At 36.4% G+C, this 21,083-nt stretch overlaps 1 protein-coding gene across 2 annotated transcripts in view; it reads left to right on the top strand.

Moving 5' to 3' along the window:
• Positions 1 to 21,083, top strand: part of SPIRE1 (spire type actin nucleation factor 1) — a 214,881-nt gene that overhangs the window by 101,919 nt on the left and 91,879 nt on the right. For both annotated transcript variants that reach the window (XM_070513473.1, XM_070513472.1), the window contains exon 4: positions 10,972 to 11,097. In XM_070513473.1, the coding sequence (XP_070369574.1) occupies positions 10,972 to 11,097 (126 nt within the window). The remainder of the gene's footprint in view (positions 1 to 10,971; positions 11,098 to 21,083) is intronic.

Raw genomic sequence — 21,083 nt, 5'->3', positions numbered from 1 at the left:
GAAATAAAAGTTTAATAGCATTTACTATATGCCAGTCATTTTTCTGGTGCTAGGGACACAGCAGTAAACAACATGCTAATGGTTCCTATCTTTATGACTCTTCACTATAATGGAGAAAAACAGGATGTAAACAAGTAATGCATAAACAAACATATGTAATTTTTTTGACTCATTCCAGGGCTTTTTTCCACTGCATTTAGATCAAAATAAATTGCAGGCACATATTTATGTCAGAGATAGAACATGTTCTTCCCTTAAATTAAGAATATAACACCTGAAATATTTTCTGTTCAGTTTAAGTATTTCTTGAGAAGAATATATAACCAAGTGGAGGCTTTTAAGAAGTATTACAATCATCCTTAAAAATTATATTTATATCTATAAATATCTATAAATATATTCTTGAAAAGATTCCTTCAATTAACATTAGTCAAAAGGAAAAGAGATTGTAGACATGAAGTAAACAGTGGTGATGATGAAGAGTAAAGTATGCAGGAAAGGAAGATTGAAGAGACAAGGTTAAGGATGATGGAACAGTAAGACGTGAGACAGTGAATAGAAAGGAAGAGTAAAAGAAGTGGTGTAGGATCTAGAAAGTGTTTGAGAAATGACTGAAATTAAAATGAGAATAGTACATGAATAAAGTTCTTCATTTGAGATGAATGTAAAAGTCTTAGTTTATTCATGCATTCATTTCCATTTCAAATATTCAGTAAGCAGTTAGTGTAACTTCTTTGTGCTGAGTGCTCTATCAGGCACTTAAGTTGCTGAGGTGAACTTAACTGGGGTTAAGTGAACTCTAGTAAGATAAACGTTATGGACCTGGTATGTAGGACCATACCAGCCGATACACTACCTTTGTGCAAATTAGCAATAGGCTTTCTTTCTTCAAGATACTGTACTTTCATCTGTGAGAAAATTGCTGTGATAAATATAAATTTGCAATGTCTGTGATGTGGAGGATGTTCTTCTAGGTGTAGTACCTTCATAAACAGTCTGAACGTATGGAAATGGTGGACCAACACATATACAAGGGATGCCTGGAGACAACAGAGAGGGGCACTGAACTCAGCCTGGTGGATTCTGGTTCTCTTATACAATACAATCCCCTAATAATCAGGGAATGCAAATAAAGCAGTATCATTTGCAGCTCTTTTGCATGCAAGAATGTACTTCTGTTGAAATTTGAAATTACGGTAAATTTTTTCTCTCAGTAATTGATAGCTACAGTGTAAATTTACATAGTTCTTATGTAAAGTAACTTGACAGTGTATTAAAAAGTCTAAAACTGTCCACTATTTATAGTAGCAAAAGGCTAGAAATATCCCAGATGTCTCTTAATAGGAAATGGTTGAATTAACTATGGTACGGCCAATCAGTGGAGTACTATATAGCTATCAAAAGGATTGAGGAAAGATCTCCAGGATGTATTGTTTACTTGAAAAAACAAGACATAGAAAAGTGTGTATAGTATGCCAGCGTTTATCTAAGAAAAGATATGGATAAGAATATACATAAAAAGTATTTTCTTATGTTAAAAAAAAAAAGAGGAAAGATAAACCAAACTTAAGGGGAAAAAGTTAGCTATACATAGAGAAAAGGAACAGAATAGAAACTAGGACAGGCATTAAAGCTAAGCATCTCTGAATATACTTGATTCTGTAGATCTGATCTAGAAAGAGTACAAATATTTTACATAATTATAAAACAAAATTGAACATAGAAATATAATCCCCCTCCAAATCCAAAGCAAATTGAACATAACTTTTATCACGTTGGAAACGTAACCACATAGAAAGACCTAGAAAGCAATGACCACGTAGTAGCAGTGAGCACAGCTACCACTAGATCATGTTCTCTAAATACCACTCCCCCTAAAAGAATTCAGGATTCCTTAGAGAAATAGCTAATTCCAGATCTGGGAAGGAAATGTATAAAATAGCCTGGAATGTCTTGTCATATCACAAAGCAAACAAACTATCCAAGATTACTAAGTTGTATAGAAAGGACTCAAAAGCCAACTCATAGAGGCTCCGATTGATCAAAGATGGAAGAATTTGATCATCAATAACAATAATAGCTGTGATGGATTAAAGCACATCGAATATTCTGAATTCCATGAACGTATATATGATAATTAATAAAACCCTCGTTAGTCACCTTTAGAGGTTGTTAGGGAACCAACTTAGTATTTTTGAAAATTGGCACATAAACAGAATATTCATCCTGCCTTTTCCATACAGTGCCTCAGTGTAACCAAATAGTTTTGGACAAATTTCTCTTTATAAAAGTGTTCCAACTGATAAGTGAAAAGGGAATGATAGGGATTGAAAAATGGTAATCTTCTAACTCTAAAGAAATAAAATCAGTAATGATTGTGGCATCACAAGAGACCAACAGACTTTATGTGCCTCCTGATCAAAGTGTACACCACCACCTACAAAGTATTCTTGCCAAAAAAAAAATCAAACTTCAATCTGATTAAGCCTCTAGATCTAACTAATCTACCTACCAATTTACAGGAAATCTAAGGGATGTAGAAACATATAACACCATAGGGATGCAATCAACAAAATCCAGATTGTGGGAAACTCTGTAGGACAAATCATGTAATTTCTTCAATAAATAAATTGCAAATTAAAAAAAGGAGGGCGGGGGGGAGGGAAACTGACATTAAAAGAAACTTGATAAATTAACCCCCAGTTACAATATGTGGAGCTCATGTGGATCCCGATTAAAAGAAAGAAATTGTGAAACTGTGTATATTTGAGATAATCAGGAAAATTTGACTTCTTACTCTATAGTTGATATTAGGAATTATTTTCCATATTTTTAGATATGATAATAGTATTGTGATTTTTTTAAAGAAGTTATATTTTAGAGATATGTGCTGAAATATTTACAAATGAAATTCAGATGTCTGTAATTTGCTATAAAATAATCCAGAAGGGTGGGACTTGAGTGGGTAAGGATGTAGATAGAACAGGATTGACCATGAATTGATAATTGTTAAGTTGTGTGGTGGGTACATGGTGATTCATTGTACTATTTGCCTAGTTTTGTATATGTTTGAAATTTTTCATACAAAAAATTAAACTATGTAGAAGTATCCGAAGTAATCCTTTGTCATAGTAATGGTGCTGTTAGAAATTTTTCAAAGAGATAATTTTTTAAATTGAGATGTAACTGACATATAACAGTTTCACTTGTACGACATAATAATTCAATATATGTATATATTGCAAAGTGATCATCACAATACGTCTAGTTAATATCCATCACCTCACATAGTTACAGTTTTTTTTTCCAGTGATGAGAACGTTTAAGATCTTCTCTCTTAGCAACTTTCAAATACATTATTATTAACTATAGTCACCATGCTGTACATTGCATCCCCAGGACTTACTTATTTTATAACTGGAAGTTTGTACCTTTTGACCCCCTTCGCCCATTTCACCCACTCCTACCCCCCACCTCTGGCAACCACCAATCTGTTCTCTGTACATAGAGAATTTTTAAAAGAAGAAAATGTTACATAGATACATGAAGATGTGTACTGCAGCATTATTTATAGTATTCTAAAACTAGAAATAAGTGATTCACAAGTGAATAGTATATCAGCTAGATGGACCATTATATAGTCTTTAAAATTATAATTATGTGGGTTATATAGAAATATGGGAAATTTTCATTTTAATAAATGGAAAAAAGACTACCAAAATCTGGATATACTGGCATATAGATAAATAAGAAAGTGGTCATTTGAAATAGTGTGTTAATGGTGTTGTGGTTCAGGGTGAAACATTTGGCTTCAGAAATTCCGTTCCTCTTATTCTTTAGTATTTATATAATCAATAAAAGATTATAAAATTTTAGTATGGCTATATTAAGTATGTTATTGCCCATGAATGGTTTTATAAGTTATGTTTTCAGTGTTAATTCATACTTTCAAACAAAATGTGGCATGTTTCTGCAAATATAAGGATATAGTTTGCAAATAATAAGTCCTGCTTATAAAAAGCTAGCAGGTTTTTGGTTTGCCATGTAATGTCAGAATTTGCATGCTATCTTGAAAATGCCTCAGAGGAAAAATTTAAGAAAAGAGTTGTACTGTAGAATGTGATTAAAAATAGGAACAAGCTTTATATATTTAATTTTATTATACCAAACTAGATTAATCCAGTGCAGAGTATGTTTTCATTTTCAAAATGCGTTTGTGTTACAAACAGCTGAAACAGGATGGGCTATTATTTTCATTTGTGTATAAGTTTGGCCTAGGTTTAAGGGAGTATGTTCAAGGGAAGCCAAACTGTTTGTTTGAGCTTGTCTGTTATTAAGATCTCAGGGCCAGCCTGGTGGCGCAGTGGTTAAGTGTGCACATTCCGCTTCTTGGCGGCCTGGGGTTCACTGGTTTGCATCCCAGGGGTGGACATGGCACCGCTTGGCAAAAGCCATGCTGTGGTAGGCATCCCATGTATAAAATAGAGGAAGATGGGCATGTTAGCTCAGGGCCAGTCTTCCTCAGCAAAAAGAGGAAGATTGGGCAGTAGTTAGCTCAGGGCTAATCTTCCTCAAAAAAAAAAAGACCTCTGTTAACGTAGGTTAGTTGGGTGAACATTGTTCTTCAGTCAAATTTGAGTAACTCCAAAAAAGAAATTGTAGTTCTCTGTACTTGGAATGTTGTGTTCTGTAAGCTTTGAAATTTGCTGGGAACGTGCTAATTTTCTTACTGATTAAGGCAAAAATTTAGTAATATATTCTGACAGTGTGATCCTGAATTTAGTGAAGATGATCTTTGTGCAGTTTTTTCTTTTCTTAGTTATTAATTTCTTATGATAAATACCTGATTACTATAGGCAAAACATTTTAGTTATAGTTTAAAATAATATTCTACTTGGGTTTTTTTTTTTTCTGGGTTAGGAATACTATCCCTGAGCTAACATCTGTACCAGTCTCCCTCTGTTTTGTATATGGGATGCTGCCACAGCATGGCTTGATGAGCTGTGTGTAGGTCTGTGCCCAGGATCTGAACCCACAAACCCCAGGCCACTGAAGCAGAGCATGTGAATTTAACCACTGTGTCACCAGGCTGGTCCCCTATTTAGGTTTTTAGAAATAAAATTATAAGCTTTGCTTGTGAACTGAATATTTTTTAAAACGTTTGAATTTCAGTAGCTGAGAATAAATTATGGGGAAATATTGGAGTCTAATATTATCAACAATGGACTGTGATGTGATAAATTCTAAATATCTCAGAAGATATTTTTATTATGCCATTTTCTCTTCTCTGGTGATAGAATTTACATACATTGCAAAATGTGTCTCTAAACAAAGGATGACTTGAATTGCTGAATGCTTTGTAATTTAGAGTTTAAACAAAAACTGCATTCTCAATTGTGTCAAAATTTTAGGAAAAACTTTATGTGCAGTATTTTGACACTAATTATGGTAAAAGGCCAATGGATAATAAATAGAATTTCTGAGTTCCTAACATACGTCTTTTTTTTTTCTTCTCCCCGAAGCCCCCCAGTATATAGTTGTATATCCTAGTTGTGAATGCCTCTGGTTGTGCTATGTGGGACGCCCCCTCAGCATGGCCTGATGAGTCATGCCATGTCTGTGCCTGGGATCCGAACCAGCAAAACTCTGGGCTGCTGAAGGGGAGCATGCTAATTTAACCACTTGGCTACGAGGCCAGCCCCACCGTACATCTTTGATTTGGTATTAAATAAAGATTTTTCTCCTAGTTGGTGCATTGCTTCAAAATACAGATGCTAACTTTTTTGACAAACTAAAAGTGAAAGTATTTCAAAACATTACAAAGTATTCTAGTCTGTCTTTTTTCTAATCACATCTGTCTCGTCAAGGTTTGCTGATAATTTCATATTTTCTTGAAAATATATAACAAGGTCCTATGTGTTTAATGAAAATTTTCAGAAATTTTATTAGGATTCTAGCAGTATTATTAACGAGTCTATACAGGGAATCCAGATAATGGAGTTGTCAGACTGACTTTTCATTGATGGTTTAGAGTTCCAAGAGTCAGGATTGAAACTTTAAGTAGAGATCTGGAAAATATATAAAAAGAACCAAATGGAAATTTGAGAAACAAAACATAAAATAACGGAAATAAAAGTTTAGGGGGTGGGTTTAATAGACTAGATAGAGCTGAAGAGAGAATGAGTGAAGTGGAATGTTACCAGTAGAAAATAGTCAAAATGAATCACAGAGACACAAAAAGAATAAAAAGTACAGAACAGAAGGTAAGATACAAAGGCAGGACATGTAATTAAAGTCCTAAATGGAGAGCAAAGAAGAGAGAGGATGGAAGAAATATTTGAAGACGTACTAAGAATTTTCCAAAACTGTGGAAAACACTGTGCCTCAGAGTCAAGAACCCCACAAACCAAGAGCAAGATAAATAAAATGAAAAATAATCTAGTCTCATTATATTTAAACTGCTAAAAACCACAAACAGAAAATCTAAAATCAGCCAGAGGGAAAATAGACTGCACCTGACTTCTCAACAGAAATAATGGAAGCTAGAAGACAGAATGGTATGGTATCTTCAAAATTCTAAAATAGAACCTAAAGTTCTTTACGTAGTGAAATATCTGTCAAGATTAAAGATAAGGTAGAACTTGTTTCCTGACAAAAACAAGAATTGCCTAGAGTAGGCATTGGGGGATCATCAGTCTTTGGTGGCATTTAAAGTGGTTGTAGTAGACAAGGTCAGCTAGAGTGAGTAGAGAGAAACCCAAAGATGCAAGATTGAACCCAAAAAACTCCAGCATTTTGTTTTAACTTAAAAATTTATTCATAGAACAAGGGAAGGTAGGTTAAGTAAGAGGTTACAGAGCCTAGTCCTCTCCTTTTAGACATAAACTGAAACCCAGCAATGTTAAATAAATTGTCCAGGGTTGTATAACTTCATGTTGATAGATATGGGACAGAACCTGCTCCTTCTAATTGTGTTCCTATGCCTCTATCGTGTCCCTTCTCTTTTGTAACTTTAAAGATGATTTTGTTGCATTCTTACTGTATACCATGCTCTAAGCTTAGACCCTTTAAGAACATTATTTCCTTTAATATAAAAGTGATACACATTCATTCTAGAGTAGAGTGCATAAGAACTTGGGCTCTAGAGTTAGACTGCCTGGATTCAATTCCATTTCTACTGGCTAGCTGTATGACCTTGGGTAAATTATTAAGCTGTTCTAAATCTCAATTTTCTAATCTCTAAATTGGGTTGTTGTAAGGATTAGATGTGATGATGCATTTACAAAGAGCAAAATAAATATCAAGCAATCCATTGACACTGAAATAACCACTAGGAGTATTTCTCCTCTGTGGGATTATTTCTCTGTCTTAATGGAGACTTTGTGGAATTTTGTTGTTCTTTGTTAATTTTTTTAAACATTTACAAAATTGTGGTAAAATACACATAACATAAAATTTACCATTTTAAAGTTTACAATTTAGTGGCATTCAGTACATTCACAATTATTGTCCAACCATCACCACTGTCTAGTTCCAGAGCTTTTGTTTACCCTAAATGGAAACCCTGTATCTGTCACTTCCCATCCTTCCTCCTTCAGCCCCTGGCAACCACTAATCAGCTTTCTGTCTCTGTGGTTTTGTGTATTCTGGGTATTATATATAAATAGAATCATGCAGTATGTGACCTTTGGTGTCTGGCATCTTTCACTTAGCATAATTCTGTTAAGGTTGATCCATGTTGTAGCATGTGTTAGTACTTTATTCCTTTTTATGACTGAATAAGATTCCATTGTATGGCTATACCATATTTTTTGTTTATACATTCATCAGTTTAGAACATTTGAATTGTTTCTACCTTTTGATTACTATGAATAGTGCTGGTATAAGCATTCGTGTACAAGTTTTTGTTTGAACATCTACTTTCAGTTCTTTTGGATGTATACCTAGGAGTCTAATTGCAGGATCACATGGTAATTCTCTGTGTAACTTTTTGAGGAGCCACCAAACTATTTTTCGCAATGGCTACACCATCTTACATTCTTACCAGCAATTCACAAGGGTTCCAATTTTTCAGTGTTCTCACCAAGACTTATTTTCCATTTTTTGTTTGTTTTTATAGCCATCCTAATGGGTGTGAGTGGTATCTCTTTGTGGTTTTGATTTGCATTTCCCTAATGACTAATGATGTTGAGCATATTTATATGTGCTTTTTGGCCATTTGTGTATCTTTTTGGGGAAAAAAAGTCAAGTCAATTTTTTAATTGTGTTGTTTGTCTTTTTTTTAGCTTAAGAGTTCTTTATATATTCTGCATACTAGGCCCTTATCAGATACATGATTTGAAAATATTTTCTCTCATTATGTGGACTGTTTTTTCACTCTCTTGATAGTGTCCTTTGATGCACAAAAATTTTTAGCTTTGATGAAGTCTAATTTATCCATCTATTTATTGTTGTTACTTGTGCTTTTGGTTTCACATTTCAAAAACCATTACCGAGTCCATGACTCTGAAGTTTTATCCCCATGTTTTCTTCCAAGAATTTTATAGTTTTGGCTTTTATATTTGAGTCTCTAATCCATTTTGAGTTAATATTTATATATGGTGTGAGATAGGGTACAACTTCATTTTTTTGTATGTGGATATCCAGTTTTCCCAGCATCATTTGTTGAAGAGACTATTCTTTCCCTACTTAGTGACCTGGGTACTTTTGTCAAAAATCAATCAACCATAGATGTGTGGGTTTATCTCCGGACTCTCAGTTCTATTCCATTGATTTATATGTCTGTCTTTATGCCAGTACCACACTGTTTTGATTACTGAACTTTGCAGTAAGTTTTGAAATTTGGAAGTGTGTGTCTTCCAACTTTGTTCTTTCTAAGATTGTCTCAGCTATTTGGAGCCCCTTGCGATTCCATATGAATTTTAGGATTGGCTGTTCATTTCTCCAAAAAGGCCATGAGGGCTTAGTTAAGGATCTCTAGATCGCTTTGTGTAGTATTGATATTTTAACAATGTGTCTTCCAACCCATGAATACAGGGTGTCTTTCCACTTATTTAGATCGTCTTCAGTTTCTTTCAGCAATGTTTTGTAGTTTTCAGTGTGTAAGTCTTGCACCTCCTTGGTTAGATTTATTCCATAGTATTTTTTTTATACTACTGTAAATGGAATTTTCTTAAGTTTATTTGCTGATTATTCATTGGTACTGTAAATACAACTTTTTTGTGTATAAGTCATGTATCCCACAACTTTGCTGAAATTACATTAACTCTAATAGTTTTTATGGATTCCTTTGGATTTTCTATATATAAAATTATGTTATATGCAACACTTTTAGGCCTAGTTATTACCTTTACACCACTGTTTTTCAAGTCACAGGCCTATTAATGGGTTGCGAAATCAATCAAATGTGTAAGTTTTGTGAAATTTTTGTATATAAAACATATACATATTCATGTGTTTGAGTCCTTACTTAAAATATGTTTCCTACTGTGAATTACAGTCAAAAGATTTATGCTGTATTTCACAACATGTAATTGGAATATAAAATTATGGGATTAGTTAGATAAAGGTGAAAGTGCTAGCACTTGCTTTTCATTTCTTTGGAAATGGTAATTCTACGTTGGAAGCTGTTTCTGGATACAAAAATAATTGAGCTAAAATATACTTTCTGTTCATTGTAGCTCTGTGAATAATAAGCTTGTGAGATTTTTGCTTTTCATGCTTCCCTGATGAATCAATTCCTAGCCAGTTTTTGGTACTGTGAAGAAAGTTTCTTACTGAAACTCAAAATATTTTCTTGAGAATGTATTTTATTAAAGATAGTAATCTCTAAATTGCATATGATACTTATTATAAATGAAAATAACAAAAAGCCATCTTATGAAGGATATTACCGTCTACAAAGATATCTTTTAGTCTCCAATAGATAAAGTTATTATTATAAAATGTGTATTTTCAGTAATTGTATTAATGTCAAATTTACTGAATATAATAGAGAATTAAGGGAGAATTTAACAGCTTTTTAATGCAAATGAAATACCTTAAAACAATAACTATTGTACATGGATACAAAATTATTATTTATAGAAACATAAAATAGATAAAATTATTCCTGTGCATTAGATTCTTGTTAGGATGTCTTTCTAATTCTAAAAAATTAAATGGTGTTTGATTTTTCTAAATTGTTTTGCATGCTGTTAAATTTAAATTTCACCTTTCCCCACAAGTAGTTTGTGGGGATTATGGACTATGTATAGTAAAGGATGTTGGGACTGGAGGTATCATCAGTGGGTCATGTTGCCCTCTGCCCTCTTTCCTCCACTTGCCGTCTAGTGATGAGGCATCTTCCCTCATGTATTCCTGACATTCTTTTTACTACGTTACACAATTCAATATGTACCGAACTGAGCCTGGGCTTCAGAATCCAATAGGACTGTGTTGACTTCTCCTTATCCCTCATGTCAATTTTATGACTGTGAACAAGTCTCTTGATTCCTCTTAACCTCAGTTTCCCTTCCTATAAAATCGGGATAATTCTGGGTTACATTGAAGAATAAATGATGTTATGCTGTGTATATGACATGTTAAATATAGTGCCTGGCATGATAAATACTCAATAAACGGTAGCTATTAAAATACCTGAGTTATGATCAATACTTAATAAATGGTAATTCTCTTTCTGCTCCCAACCATAACTTTTACATATGTCCTATCGTTTTCAAATAGAAGCTAACCAATTCTAGTAAGATCATCCGTGCTGTTGGGTGTTTCTTAGTTTGTGGACCACTTTTTCCATATAATTGTATGAAATTTACTGATGGCCTTGTGATACATCATTAAGCTTTGGATAATGGGAATTGCGGAGTTGCCCTGCTGTCCGATATGAAAATACAAATATATTGGGTGTGTCTATTTTTAAGGTACAAAAGACCTGCAAATAATAAACAAGCACCATTATTTTTTCTTCTTTAGTTATGCGCTGCTCATCTCCCAACTGAATCAGAGGCACCAAATCATTATCAAGCAGTATGTCGGGCACTGTTTGCAGAAACAATGGAGCTGCATACATTTCTGACTAAAATTAAGAGTGCAAAGGAGGTAAGTACTACTGTTTCATATTTATTTGCATTGTGAAAGATAAACCTGAATTTGCGACATTGTCCATCATATTATTTAAAATATTTATTACCATCCTTCTGATGAGTGCTGAAAATCATTCAGGAAAGAAGCAAGTTAGGCAAAAATTAACTCTATTCTTTAAAATCTCAGTGTGTAAATCCATTTTATAAAACAAAAATTTTCGTAAAGCTGCCTTACAAATGGGACATAATGCTCAATTGATTTAAACAATTTCCCATGTGACTTACTTTTCACCCTCTTTCTGCTGCTCTTTTTTCCATTTTAAAACATGTCAGTACCACTTTCAGGAAGGGATAAGGACTCAGGAAGGAGGCTACACATCTGATAATTTAGTTATCTTACAGTGGATTCGATTAAATATTTAAAGGAGGAGATGTGAATTAATATTCAGATAACCCAAAATCTCATTTTAGCTTTTTTATTTATTTGTCATTGTCTATGAGTTAAAAATGTTGTATGTAGAGTCCAAAGAGAATCATTCTAACTTATTCACAAGGAGAGTTGCTGTATTTTACATCACACAGATGGTTGTGAAGATTCATGAGGTCTATATAAAGCAGCACAGCATCTGGCACACAGTAAGAGCTCAGTCCATGATGGTTAGTGGGTATCATTTCTGTTAAGGCTAAAGTACAGAGTTTATCTGAAACACTAGTTTAAAACTTATGACAACACAGTTTGGGGAGGGACACGTGGGATGTGTAAAGGAGGAAGGAAAATACTAACTTATATTATCCAAATAAGACTAATTAGCTCCAGTAATAAGTGACAGATATCTCAGGCAGATTACCCTTCATAAGTCACCTTAAGTAAATCTGTTTTCTATGTATGAATAAGAGCTCTAAGCATTCCTCTTCAGTCTAACCAGGATACTGCTTACAGTCTGTCTTTGTGTTAGGCCAATGAAAACCTATGTCTATTTATTTTTAGCATTTGATAGAATTTGACCCTAGAGGAAAGCCTTCAACAGGGTGGAAAAGGGTGAAGTGTATGTTATTTGAAGAATAATTGTAAATACATTGTGGGCAAACTTTTCTTCCTGGACAGAACCAGAGGACGTAGGACTGATTAAAAGCTTTAGAGCGAACATTCGAAAGCACATCCCCAATTAAGGTTTAGTAAGTAGTAGAAAATATTACTTTTTAAGCTTGTAATTATCTTCCCCAGCTTGTTAAGATTGAGATTGCCTTCCCCAGAGAAACAAGCATTATTTTTAGGGTATAAGTACAGTCCTTTGGGATTACTAGAGTAAATTAAATGAGCTCTTACAGTCCTTCCGATGCAGACATTCTTAGGAACCGTTTCTGAGTTTAAAGAACAGTATTAATAGGTTTTTTTCCTTCTCTACTCCAGTGAGCTTTAAACAGTTTTTTTGCTCTTAATTAAAACTTTGCTTTGCAAGATATACAAACACATTCTCGGAAAGAGATTTAAAGATTATCAAAGTTTATTTAAATTAAAATCTCACAAATGGAGTGAAAGAACGCTAATGTCTGGAACCATTGGTGGCTGTGTGGCAATGCCCGCAGAGACCAGCCAGGTCCTGGCCAAGGTTGGGGACATTAAGGTCAGGGTTCCTGCTACATCTCATTCTGTTACCCTCTGGCACCACCCCAAATTTAGGTCTTTATAGACACTAGTTCTGTCCTGTTTTTGCATCTCCTGCTCTGGATCCTTACTGTCTTGATCTCTTCTTAACCCTTTCCATTCTTCTCTCTAGAAACTGCTTCATTTTTAAAATGAACTCCTCAGTCCCCTCAGGCTCTTCTCAGAACACTCACTCCCCCAAGGGTAGTGCTTTCTCTTGCTTCCCTCTTGTGAGAAGCTGCTCTCTCCTCCATGTCTTTATATCTCTGGACTGGGATGGGTTGATAATATTCTGTCTCTCCCCCACTGCTTTCAAAACATTACTCTTCATACTTGTACAAAAAGGTCAGGCCATCCACGCCTACTATTCTTAGACCCATTGTCACTGTCATCTGCCGTCATCCTGAGTGATTTCTTTGATAAAAAGAAACTATAGCTTTGTATCCTTGGCTTCCCCTCTACTTCATTCCTCTGCTTATCTGAAGACCTTTGTCCTTGCGATAACCTGCAATCAGTCCACCTTGGAAATTAGGGGCTTTTGTCCCTACTTCCTGACTGTAACCCCGTCCCTCGAGCTCTTTCCCTCACTGCCACCTGAACTAGTCTTCCAGTCCCTTGACTCCCCCATTTTGTTTCAGCTTATCAGCCCTTCCTGAGTCTACTTCCTTTCCTGCATGGATAGGTTCAGTCACTTTACCAGGGGTTCAGGTCCACGTGTCCAACCCAGATTACTACATAGCCTCCCGCTGGTCTCCTCATCACTGCATATTCTCTCCATCCAGTTCATCTTCCACGTTGTCAACGAATGATTCCTGTTGATCACAGATCTGACCTTAGGAGTCTGGCTCCAGGCCCAAACCTACGTGTGATCTTTCAGGCCTCAGCCCAGGCTGGCTTTCTCTGGCATGCCTCAGTGGGAGAAGCTGCCCTTCCCACACAGGACTTGATGCACAGCCAGTGTACTGCATTCTGTGGTTTTCTACAGGGATTGCGAGGGCTCAGAACACCCCTACCGGAGTGGCCATGCTTCTGTGTACATCTGCAATTCCGAGCCCAGGCACCTCCGCATGAAGGACATTGGCTGAGGCACTTTTCTACCCTCTGACTCAGAACTTTCCATTCCTAGCCTCCTCTCCCTCCTTCCCACAGGCCCTCAGGTCCATAAAATGGCAGGAGCCTTTTGTCCAGGGCTCCTCAGTAGTGAGATTTCCCCTGCCTGTACTGCATGTCCCCTGACCTTCCCCCAGGGCCTTTCTGTGTGGGGAAAATGGAACGAGGGGAGCAAAATATCCTTTTTGGCCTCGTGTTTGCACTGTTGCAGTAAGTGAATAAAGGCTTGATTGGTATTTTCCATTTGGCTCGTCCTACCTGACCACTAGACACCTGGCAGTTCAACAGAGCTGTGTTGCTTCCCTGATTATATGGCTTCCCATCACCTATAGAGTAAACTTAAAACTCCATTGTGTTGCACGCAAGGCTCTTCATGGTATGTCACATATTTTATTCTCCTTTTCAGCACTGCCTCCTTTGCATTTTATACTATCTAGTCAAAATTACTTAGAGCTTCTGAATACATCATGCTATTGTACATCTGTGACCCTCGCACATTCTGTTCTTTCTGCCTGGAATTCTCTTCTCTCTTTGTCTGCTTGGTGAACTCCTATATTTCCATCTAAACCTTGCTCACATGTTACCTCCTTTGTGAAATATTCATGACCTCCCTCCATCCCTAACAGAGTTTTATGGACTCCATTACCTCTTTATCTTGTCTATCTTTCAGTCTTGCACTTCTCATGTTCCATGGTAGTTATTTGCTTACATCTTTGTAATTTTTTGTCCACAGCTGGACCAGATGCTTCTTGAGATAAATGACTGTTTTAAATCATCCTTATATTAATGATTCTTGAGGCAGTATGTGCACATAGGAAATACTCTGAGAATATTTGTTGAACTGAAATAATTTATACATTATGTCTGTGTTTTTCCAGAACTTCAAAGATTTTCTTCTGGTTGAAAGAAGTCAGTTTTGAAAGCATTTCTGACTGTTAGAAACATTTTGGCCAAAATATTTCTAGTAAATATGAGAACGGTTATGGGGGGTCTAGATGAGTGAGGTTTTTTAGTGTTCTTGCCATTCTTTAAATTTATACATAAAAATTCACTTAATAAAAGTGGGTCTTGAGAAAGCAAGCTGTAAAACATGTGGAAATCCTGGCACTTAAGAACATTCTGTACCATTTAATTACAGACTTTATGCTACATAAATTGCCTGTCAACACTGAAGTTTAGGAATGGAGTCTTATAGGTTCCAAATGGATTTCCTCTTCCTCTGCAATGTCTGCAACTTTTTTGAAATTATAGAAGATTTTCAGGTCAGCCCTGGTGGCCTAGTGGTTAAGTTCGACATGCTCCACTTCAGCAGCCAAGGTTTGCTTCCCAGGCTCAGATCTACACCACTAGTCTGTCATTGGCCATCCTGTGGTGGCAGCTCGTGTACAAAAAGAGGACGATTGGCAGCGGATGTTGGCTCAAGGCGAATCTTCCTCAGTAAAAAAAAAAAAGAAAAGAAAGAAAAATTTTCATACATGTTAGTTCATGTATGTATATATGTTAGTTGTTTTAACTTTTTCTCCAGAGTCCTAATTGCACACTAGTAATAAAATAATCTGTTAATTTGATATTTTTTCTAAAGATCTCAAAATACTTTATAAATTTTAAGAATCAGGCAATCTTTCTCCTATATCTGTGAGTTAGTGTATGTCAGTTGGAATTTTCAAAGTAATCATCTCTGATTCAACAAGTTAATTATGTGATTATCAGTGATGTTTCAAACCACCTTATATCTCTCTGTGAGTGTATAAAATTAGGGTAGAATCTTAGTATCAGAAGATTTCAGCTCAGTTGCTGTTAATGTTCCTGATTTGATAGACTGAAAGTACTTTATATTAAATTTCTTATATGCTCAATTGCCAATTTATTGAAATCTAAAACCCATAATTTATTTCAAAATGTTATAGTTATTCTATAAAGTGCTAATTACATTTACTAGACCTGGCTACTTTACAAAGCACAAAGCCTTGTAGTTCATCATCTATTTAGAAAGCAAACTCATTTTCATTCTAGTTTATTTTCATGATGTGATGATTTCCTCCTTAAACAATGAATGAGATCCTTTAAGGTTATTCTCTGAATGATAGAGAAGATTTGAATAGGCCTGCTGTTACTGTATCTCAAAGGCAATTTGATATCCTTGAATGTAAGTGCATATTATCGTGTCTCATAAGCAATTTGATATCCTTGTGTGTAAGTATAGAAGGAGGGACTATCTAAGCAATCCATTTAGTGCGTCAGGGTGTATGAAAGAAGAGACAGCCTGTGCCCTACTGCCGGTGACCCCCCACCACCCAAACCCTATCAACAACTATGGCTAGTGAGCATGTGCAGTGCACAGTGGAGAATTTAGCTTGGCATTTTCAAATGCAAGTTTTTTTTAATTGAAAAAAGGTGATTATATTAATGGTAGTATCCTTTAATCCATTGCTCTCTAGATAGTTTTTGATCCTCTGTCCCTGGTTTTGTTATTGTTAAATGAAATTCTTTATCAATTCCTTTGATCTCTGCTGCCTTCCTGTATTATATTCCTACAGCTATAAAGTGGCCTTTGTTGCTTGCTCCATTTAATCCTCATGAACAATCCTGTGACTCCTACTTTGCAGATTAGTAAACTGAGGCTCAAAGAGATTAGAGGTTCATACAGAAGTAAGTTCTCAGCACTGCTGGTACCAGCGTTTCCATCCTCATTTCGTTGTTCATCCTAGCAAAGGTGCTCTAACCTGTTACTGCTGTTTTCCTCTTAGAACAGTCACGTACAGTAATATTGGAACAAAGCTGCAGAGAGTTCCTGAAGGAAAACGTAGATGTGTATTTTGGTACAGGCTTCTGAGCAGGAGTGGCAAGAAGTATTTGAGAGCTAGAGAGAATAAAATTTGGAGTTGGGGGAGAAGAGGGTTCATGAGAGAGCGTGCGTGCCTGCACTCTTGCATGTGTGCCTGTCTGCCTCTCTCTCACGCAGGCACACAAACAGGAATGGGAGAGGGAAGGTATGTTAAGTTTAGGTATGAAATAACATGGAGATGTGAAATGCGAAAAGACAGAACTGTCATAGAATGTCAAAGACTGAGATAAAATGATTTTAAGACTAGGTAGTCAGTTGACTTTATTCCAGTATGTTCCTAGCATGCTCCAACCATCACTGCCTCTGTGCTGAGAGTGTGTAGTGTGCTTCTCCCCCCCGCCTTCTTCAGTCAATATATTGTTTCACAGTAGAGGTATAACTATATTTACTATAGTAGAAAAACACTTGAAGTATCAGAGAAGTTTAAAAAGAATCTTTCTTTTGAAAGAATAATCCTTTTCTCAAGCAAACAACTCATTTTAAAATTTATTTTATATTTAAAATATTAACACTGGTCATTTCAAAAATCCCCTTTATTGTTGATGAATCATATTCTTCCACTCATTTTTCATGTGATCTAAGTCAAATAGCCTTTGCTAGATTTCTGTTTACTTATCTTTAAAAGGAGGAGGAGGCAATTAGACATGCTAAGATCTCTTCTAGTCATAAAATTCACTGCAGAAAATACAATTCGTGTGACCAAGTCTTTCTTCTATTCACTCAGCAAGCTTTTCCTCATCTTTGTACCAGTCTTGTTGTGTAGGCAAAATGTATACAGATAAACATTTTAAGTGCATGCCCAGTAAAATTTGTTGTGAGTTATTATATACTATTTTATATTTTATACTATTTATATTATATTTTAAATTTGAGATGGATTTTATAGGAAAGCAGTTCAATGTCTTAGATTGTATAGGAAGGCTCAATGTTGTCTATATTGAGTTATAACACTCAGTATTGACATTACCACTATATTAATGTGAGTATGGTAAAAATTCTGTATTTTAAAATCTAATGGTGAAAATTCTTAATACAGTAATATTAGTAATAAATGAATGAACAGTAAAAGTAATTGAACATTATGAAACATTATATGTCATACTATTGCAATAACTATATCAGAAGGCATGTAAAATAGATTTTTAAAGTCATAATTTCTGGTTTCTGGGAGATTATGTACTCAGAGTAATGAAAATTTTCTCTCCCCTTGTACTTTCTTCTATGATACATATAAACAACTCCAGAACTAAGGTAGAATATTCCAGACATTTTGATCTGTGAAAGACAAAGTGTCTATTATAGTTAAGCCGTCTTAGATTTCTTCAGCGGCAGGCTCTACAGGTGTGGATTGTCATTTCTGATTATCCGATTAAGATGATCTTTGATCTCTTCTCAAGTGTGACTGCACTTGTGGTACTTAATTAGTTTCTTGTTGACATCTTAAACTCTTCTTATAAATTCTGTCTTCATTCACCCTTTCAGTTATGATTTTTCATTTGCATCTGTTGACCTTAAACAAATAAACAGCCAATTATTTCTCCAGCAAACATGGGTTTATTTGGGATCAGCAAAGAATTGCAATTTGGGGTCCACAACCATGGCAAGCCACATGCAACTCCCCCTACAATAAGGGGAGAAGAAACTCTTTTATAGTGGGGAAGAGGAAGTTGGGAGGGCTACTGTAAACAAAGTGTCCACTGGAAAAGTTGAGAGTTCAGTGTGTGGTGGTTTTTCATTGGCTGAGTTGTGACAGGCTCTTGTTGGCTGGGCTTCTTGCCAGTCAAGAAGTCTTTCTTCTTCCTGTTGGGCTCTGCTAGGGTGTGAGAGCTCCCCCTTTTTGTCCTCCCAGCTCCAATTCAATGAGCTTCTGTTTATTAATTTCCACATTTTCTCCTTTTGATCAAGATATTTCTCTGAAAGCATCACTGATCAAGAGTCAGGTTTTTCTGGTTTCAGCAGACTTTTGTCCCTTGATGTCAGGAAGGACCTCTCCTAGGTGTCATGTCCCATGTCAGAGGGAAGGTGCACAGATTGGAAACCTACTGTTGCCACATTTGAGTTAAAGGAAGGGTAGAAGGGAGAACTCTTAAGGCATTTTTCTGAAGTCCGTATGTTATCAAGATCATAGGCATTGGAAGTGTTACATTATCATCAAAGGTTTGACAGACGAACTTCCAACAGGCCTGGTCTGGACATCTTGGGAAGGCTGTCTCATCAGATATCATCTGCTTCAGTTCTGGGAAATCTGTACTTTCAAGTCACAAGATGATGGGCAGGTTCAGTCAGGGTTTGGTGCTTTCTTTAGGTGTGTTATGTGAATCCACGTGTCTGTTCCCTGCAGTTTTGCGGCAGAAGGGTTAGTTAGCAGTATCTGATGGGGCCTTTCCAGCAAGGTTGAAGAGAGTCCTTCCTGAGGTGTCTTTTCCAGTAGACAAAATCTCCAGGTTGCAAGGTTTGATGCTTAAGGTCTTCGTCTCCCTGGAGTGCACTGTGAAAAGATTGCCCCACCAAAATATGGTTATTCTTAACACAAGCAATTGGGTTTTTTGCAATATTAGAGTATATCTCCTTTTATCAGTCAAAAGGGGCAGGAGCTAAGTGCATTGGGCTTCCTGTGACTATCTCAAAGGGTAAGAGTTTATGAGTTCCAAAAGAGGTGGATCTGAGATTTTAGAAGGACCAACACCAGTGCTTTTGGCCATGGTATTTGGAGAGTCTCCACAAATTTTGCCAATTGAGTCTTAATGCCATTAAGTACATTCGACTAAACCAGAGGATTGAGGGTGGTAAGCACAGTAAAAGTGCTATAAAACCAGCTAAACAGCACAGGCTTGTCAAAGTACTTGACCAGTAAAACGGATTCCTCCATCACTATGAAGTTTGAGAGGAGTTCCCCCGGTAGGATAACCTTTTCCAAAAGAACTTTAGCCACAGGTGAGGCAGTAGCCTGTCTGCAAGGAAAGTCTTCAGTCCAGTGAGAAAACATACAAACCTTGACTAAAACATATTTATATCCATGAGATGGGGAAAGTTGTATGAAGTCCATTTGCCAAACCTTGACTGGTGCATTAGGCAGTTTAAAATGTCCAGGAGGCGTATAAGCAGCCTTTCCTGGACTGTATTTTGAACAGGTGGGACAAGTGAGGTAGACACTTTTTGTGACCTTGTTAATGTTTCACCCCAATATTGATTCATGAATGCTGTCATTTTGTCAGTAGACCAGTGGTTTAATGCATGTACAGTGTTTAGGAGTGGGAATTTTAGAGTCTTTGGTAGGACTGGGTTGTTATTTGGTCCAAACCAAAGCTTTCTCTTTTTATCAAAACAACAGTTGTTCAATTTCCAATCTTGTTTTTCCTTTCCTGAGGCCAATTGTTGGGCTTCTCTAGCCAGTTTTTCTAAGTTATCATTTGGAGAAATAGCCCTTTGGACTGTGACAGAGGTTTGGCTGTTGTTGGTTCCCTTAAGGGCTACATTCCCTGCAGAAATATCAGCAAGGTGATGCTTTCCAGAGAGTCAAGTTTAGAATGCTCTGGGATCTTAATAATAGCTAAAGTGGCAGGTAAAAGTATGGCATCTAAAAACTCCTGAACATAGAGGCCATTTTTTTAAAAAGATTGGCACCTGAGCTAACAACTGTTGCCAATCTTCTTTTTTTTTTCCTGCTTTTTCTCCCCAAATCCCCCCAGTACACAGTTGCGTATTTTAGTTGCAGGTCCTTCTAGTTGTGGCATGTGGGTCGCTGCCTCAGCATGGCCCAATGAGTGGCGCCTTGTCCGCACCCAGGATCCAAACCAGCAAAACCCTGGGCTGCCAAAGCCAAGCGCGTGAACTTAACTACTCGGCCACAGGGTGGCCCCCATAGGGGCCATTTTTAATTTTATTTCCACTAGAAGTAATGAAATCACATTGTTTCTGCAACATTCCAAAATCATGAGCTACTTTGAAAGCATATCTACTATCAGTATAAATGTTGGTAGTTTGCCCTTGGCTAAAGTACAAGCCCATGTAAGGGCATATAATTCAGCCTGTTAGGCTGAAATAGCCTTGGATAAAGATGCTGCCTCAACCATGTGAAAAGAAGTTGCAGTAGCATCTCAGCACAGTATTTGCCATTGTCACCTTTTAAATAAGAACCATCGGTGAATCATGACAAGTCGCCATTACCTGAAGGAGTTTCCTGCAGATGGTCATGAGGAGTCAGGAGGTCATCCATCAGCGTTGAGCAATCGTGAGGGACTTGATCGGTAACAGCGAGGAGAAGAGTAACAGGGTTAAGGTTATTACAATGTAAAAGAGTTATGTGAGGAGCATTTAACAAAAGGATTTCATAGGCAGGGAGGCACCTGACTGAAACATGGTGAGTGTGATGAGCATTCAGGAGGGCTCTTACTGCAGGAGG

Source organism: Equus asinus, chromosome 7 (genome assembly GCF_041296235.1).
Source record: "Equus asinus isolate D_3611 breed Donkey chromosome 7, EquAss-T2T_v2, whole genome shotgun sequence".
NCBI lineage: Eukaryota > Metazoa > Chordata > Mammalia > Perissodactyla > Equidae > Equus > Equus asinus.
Note: the sequence above shows the minus strand (reverse complement) of the source record. Positions and strands in the feature narration are given on the sequence as shown.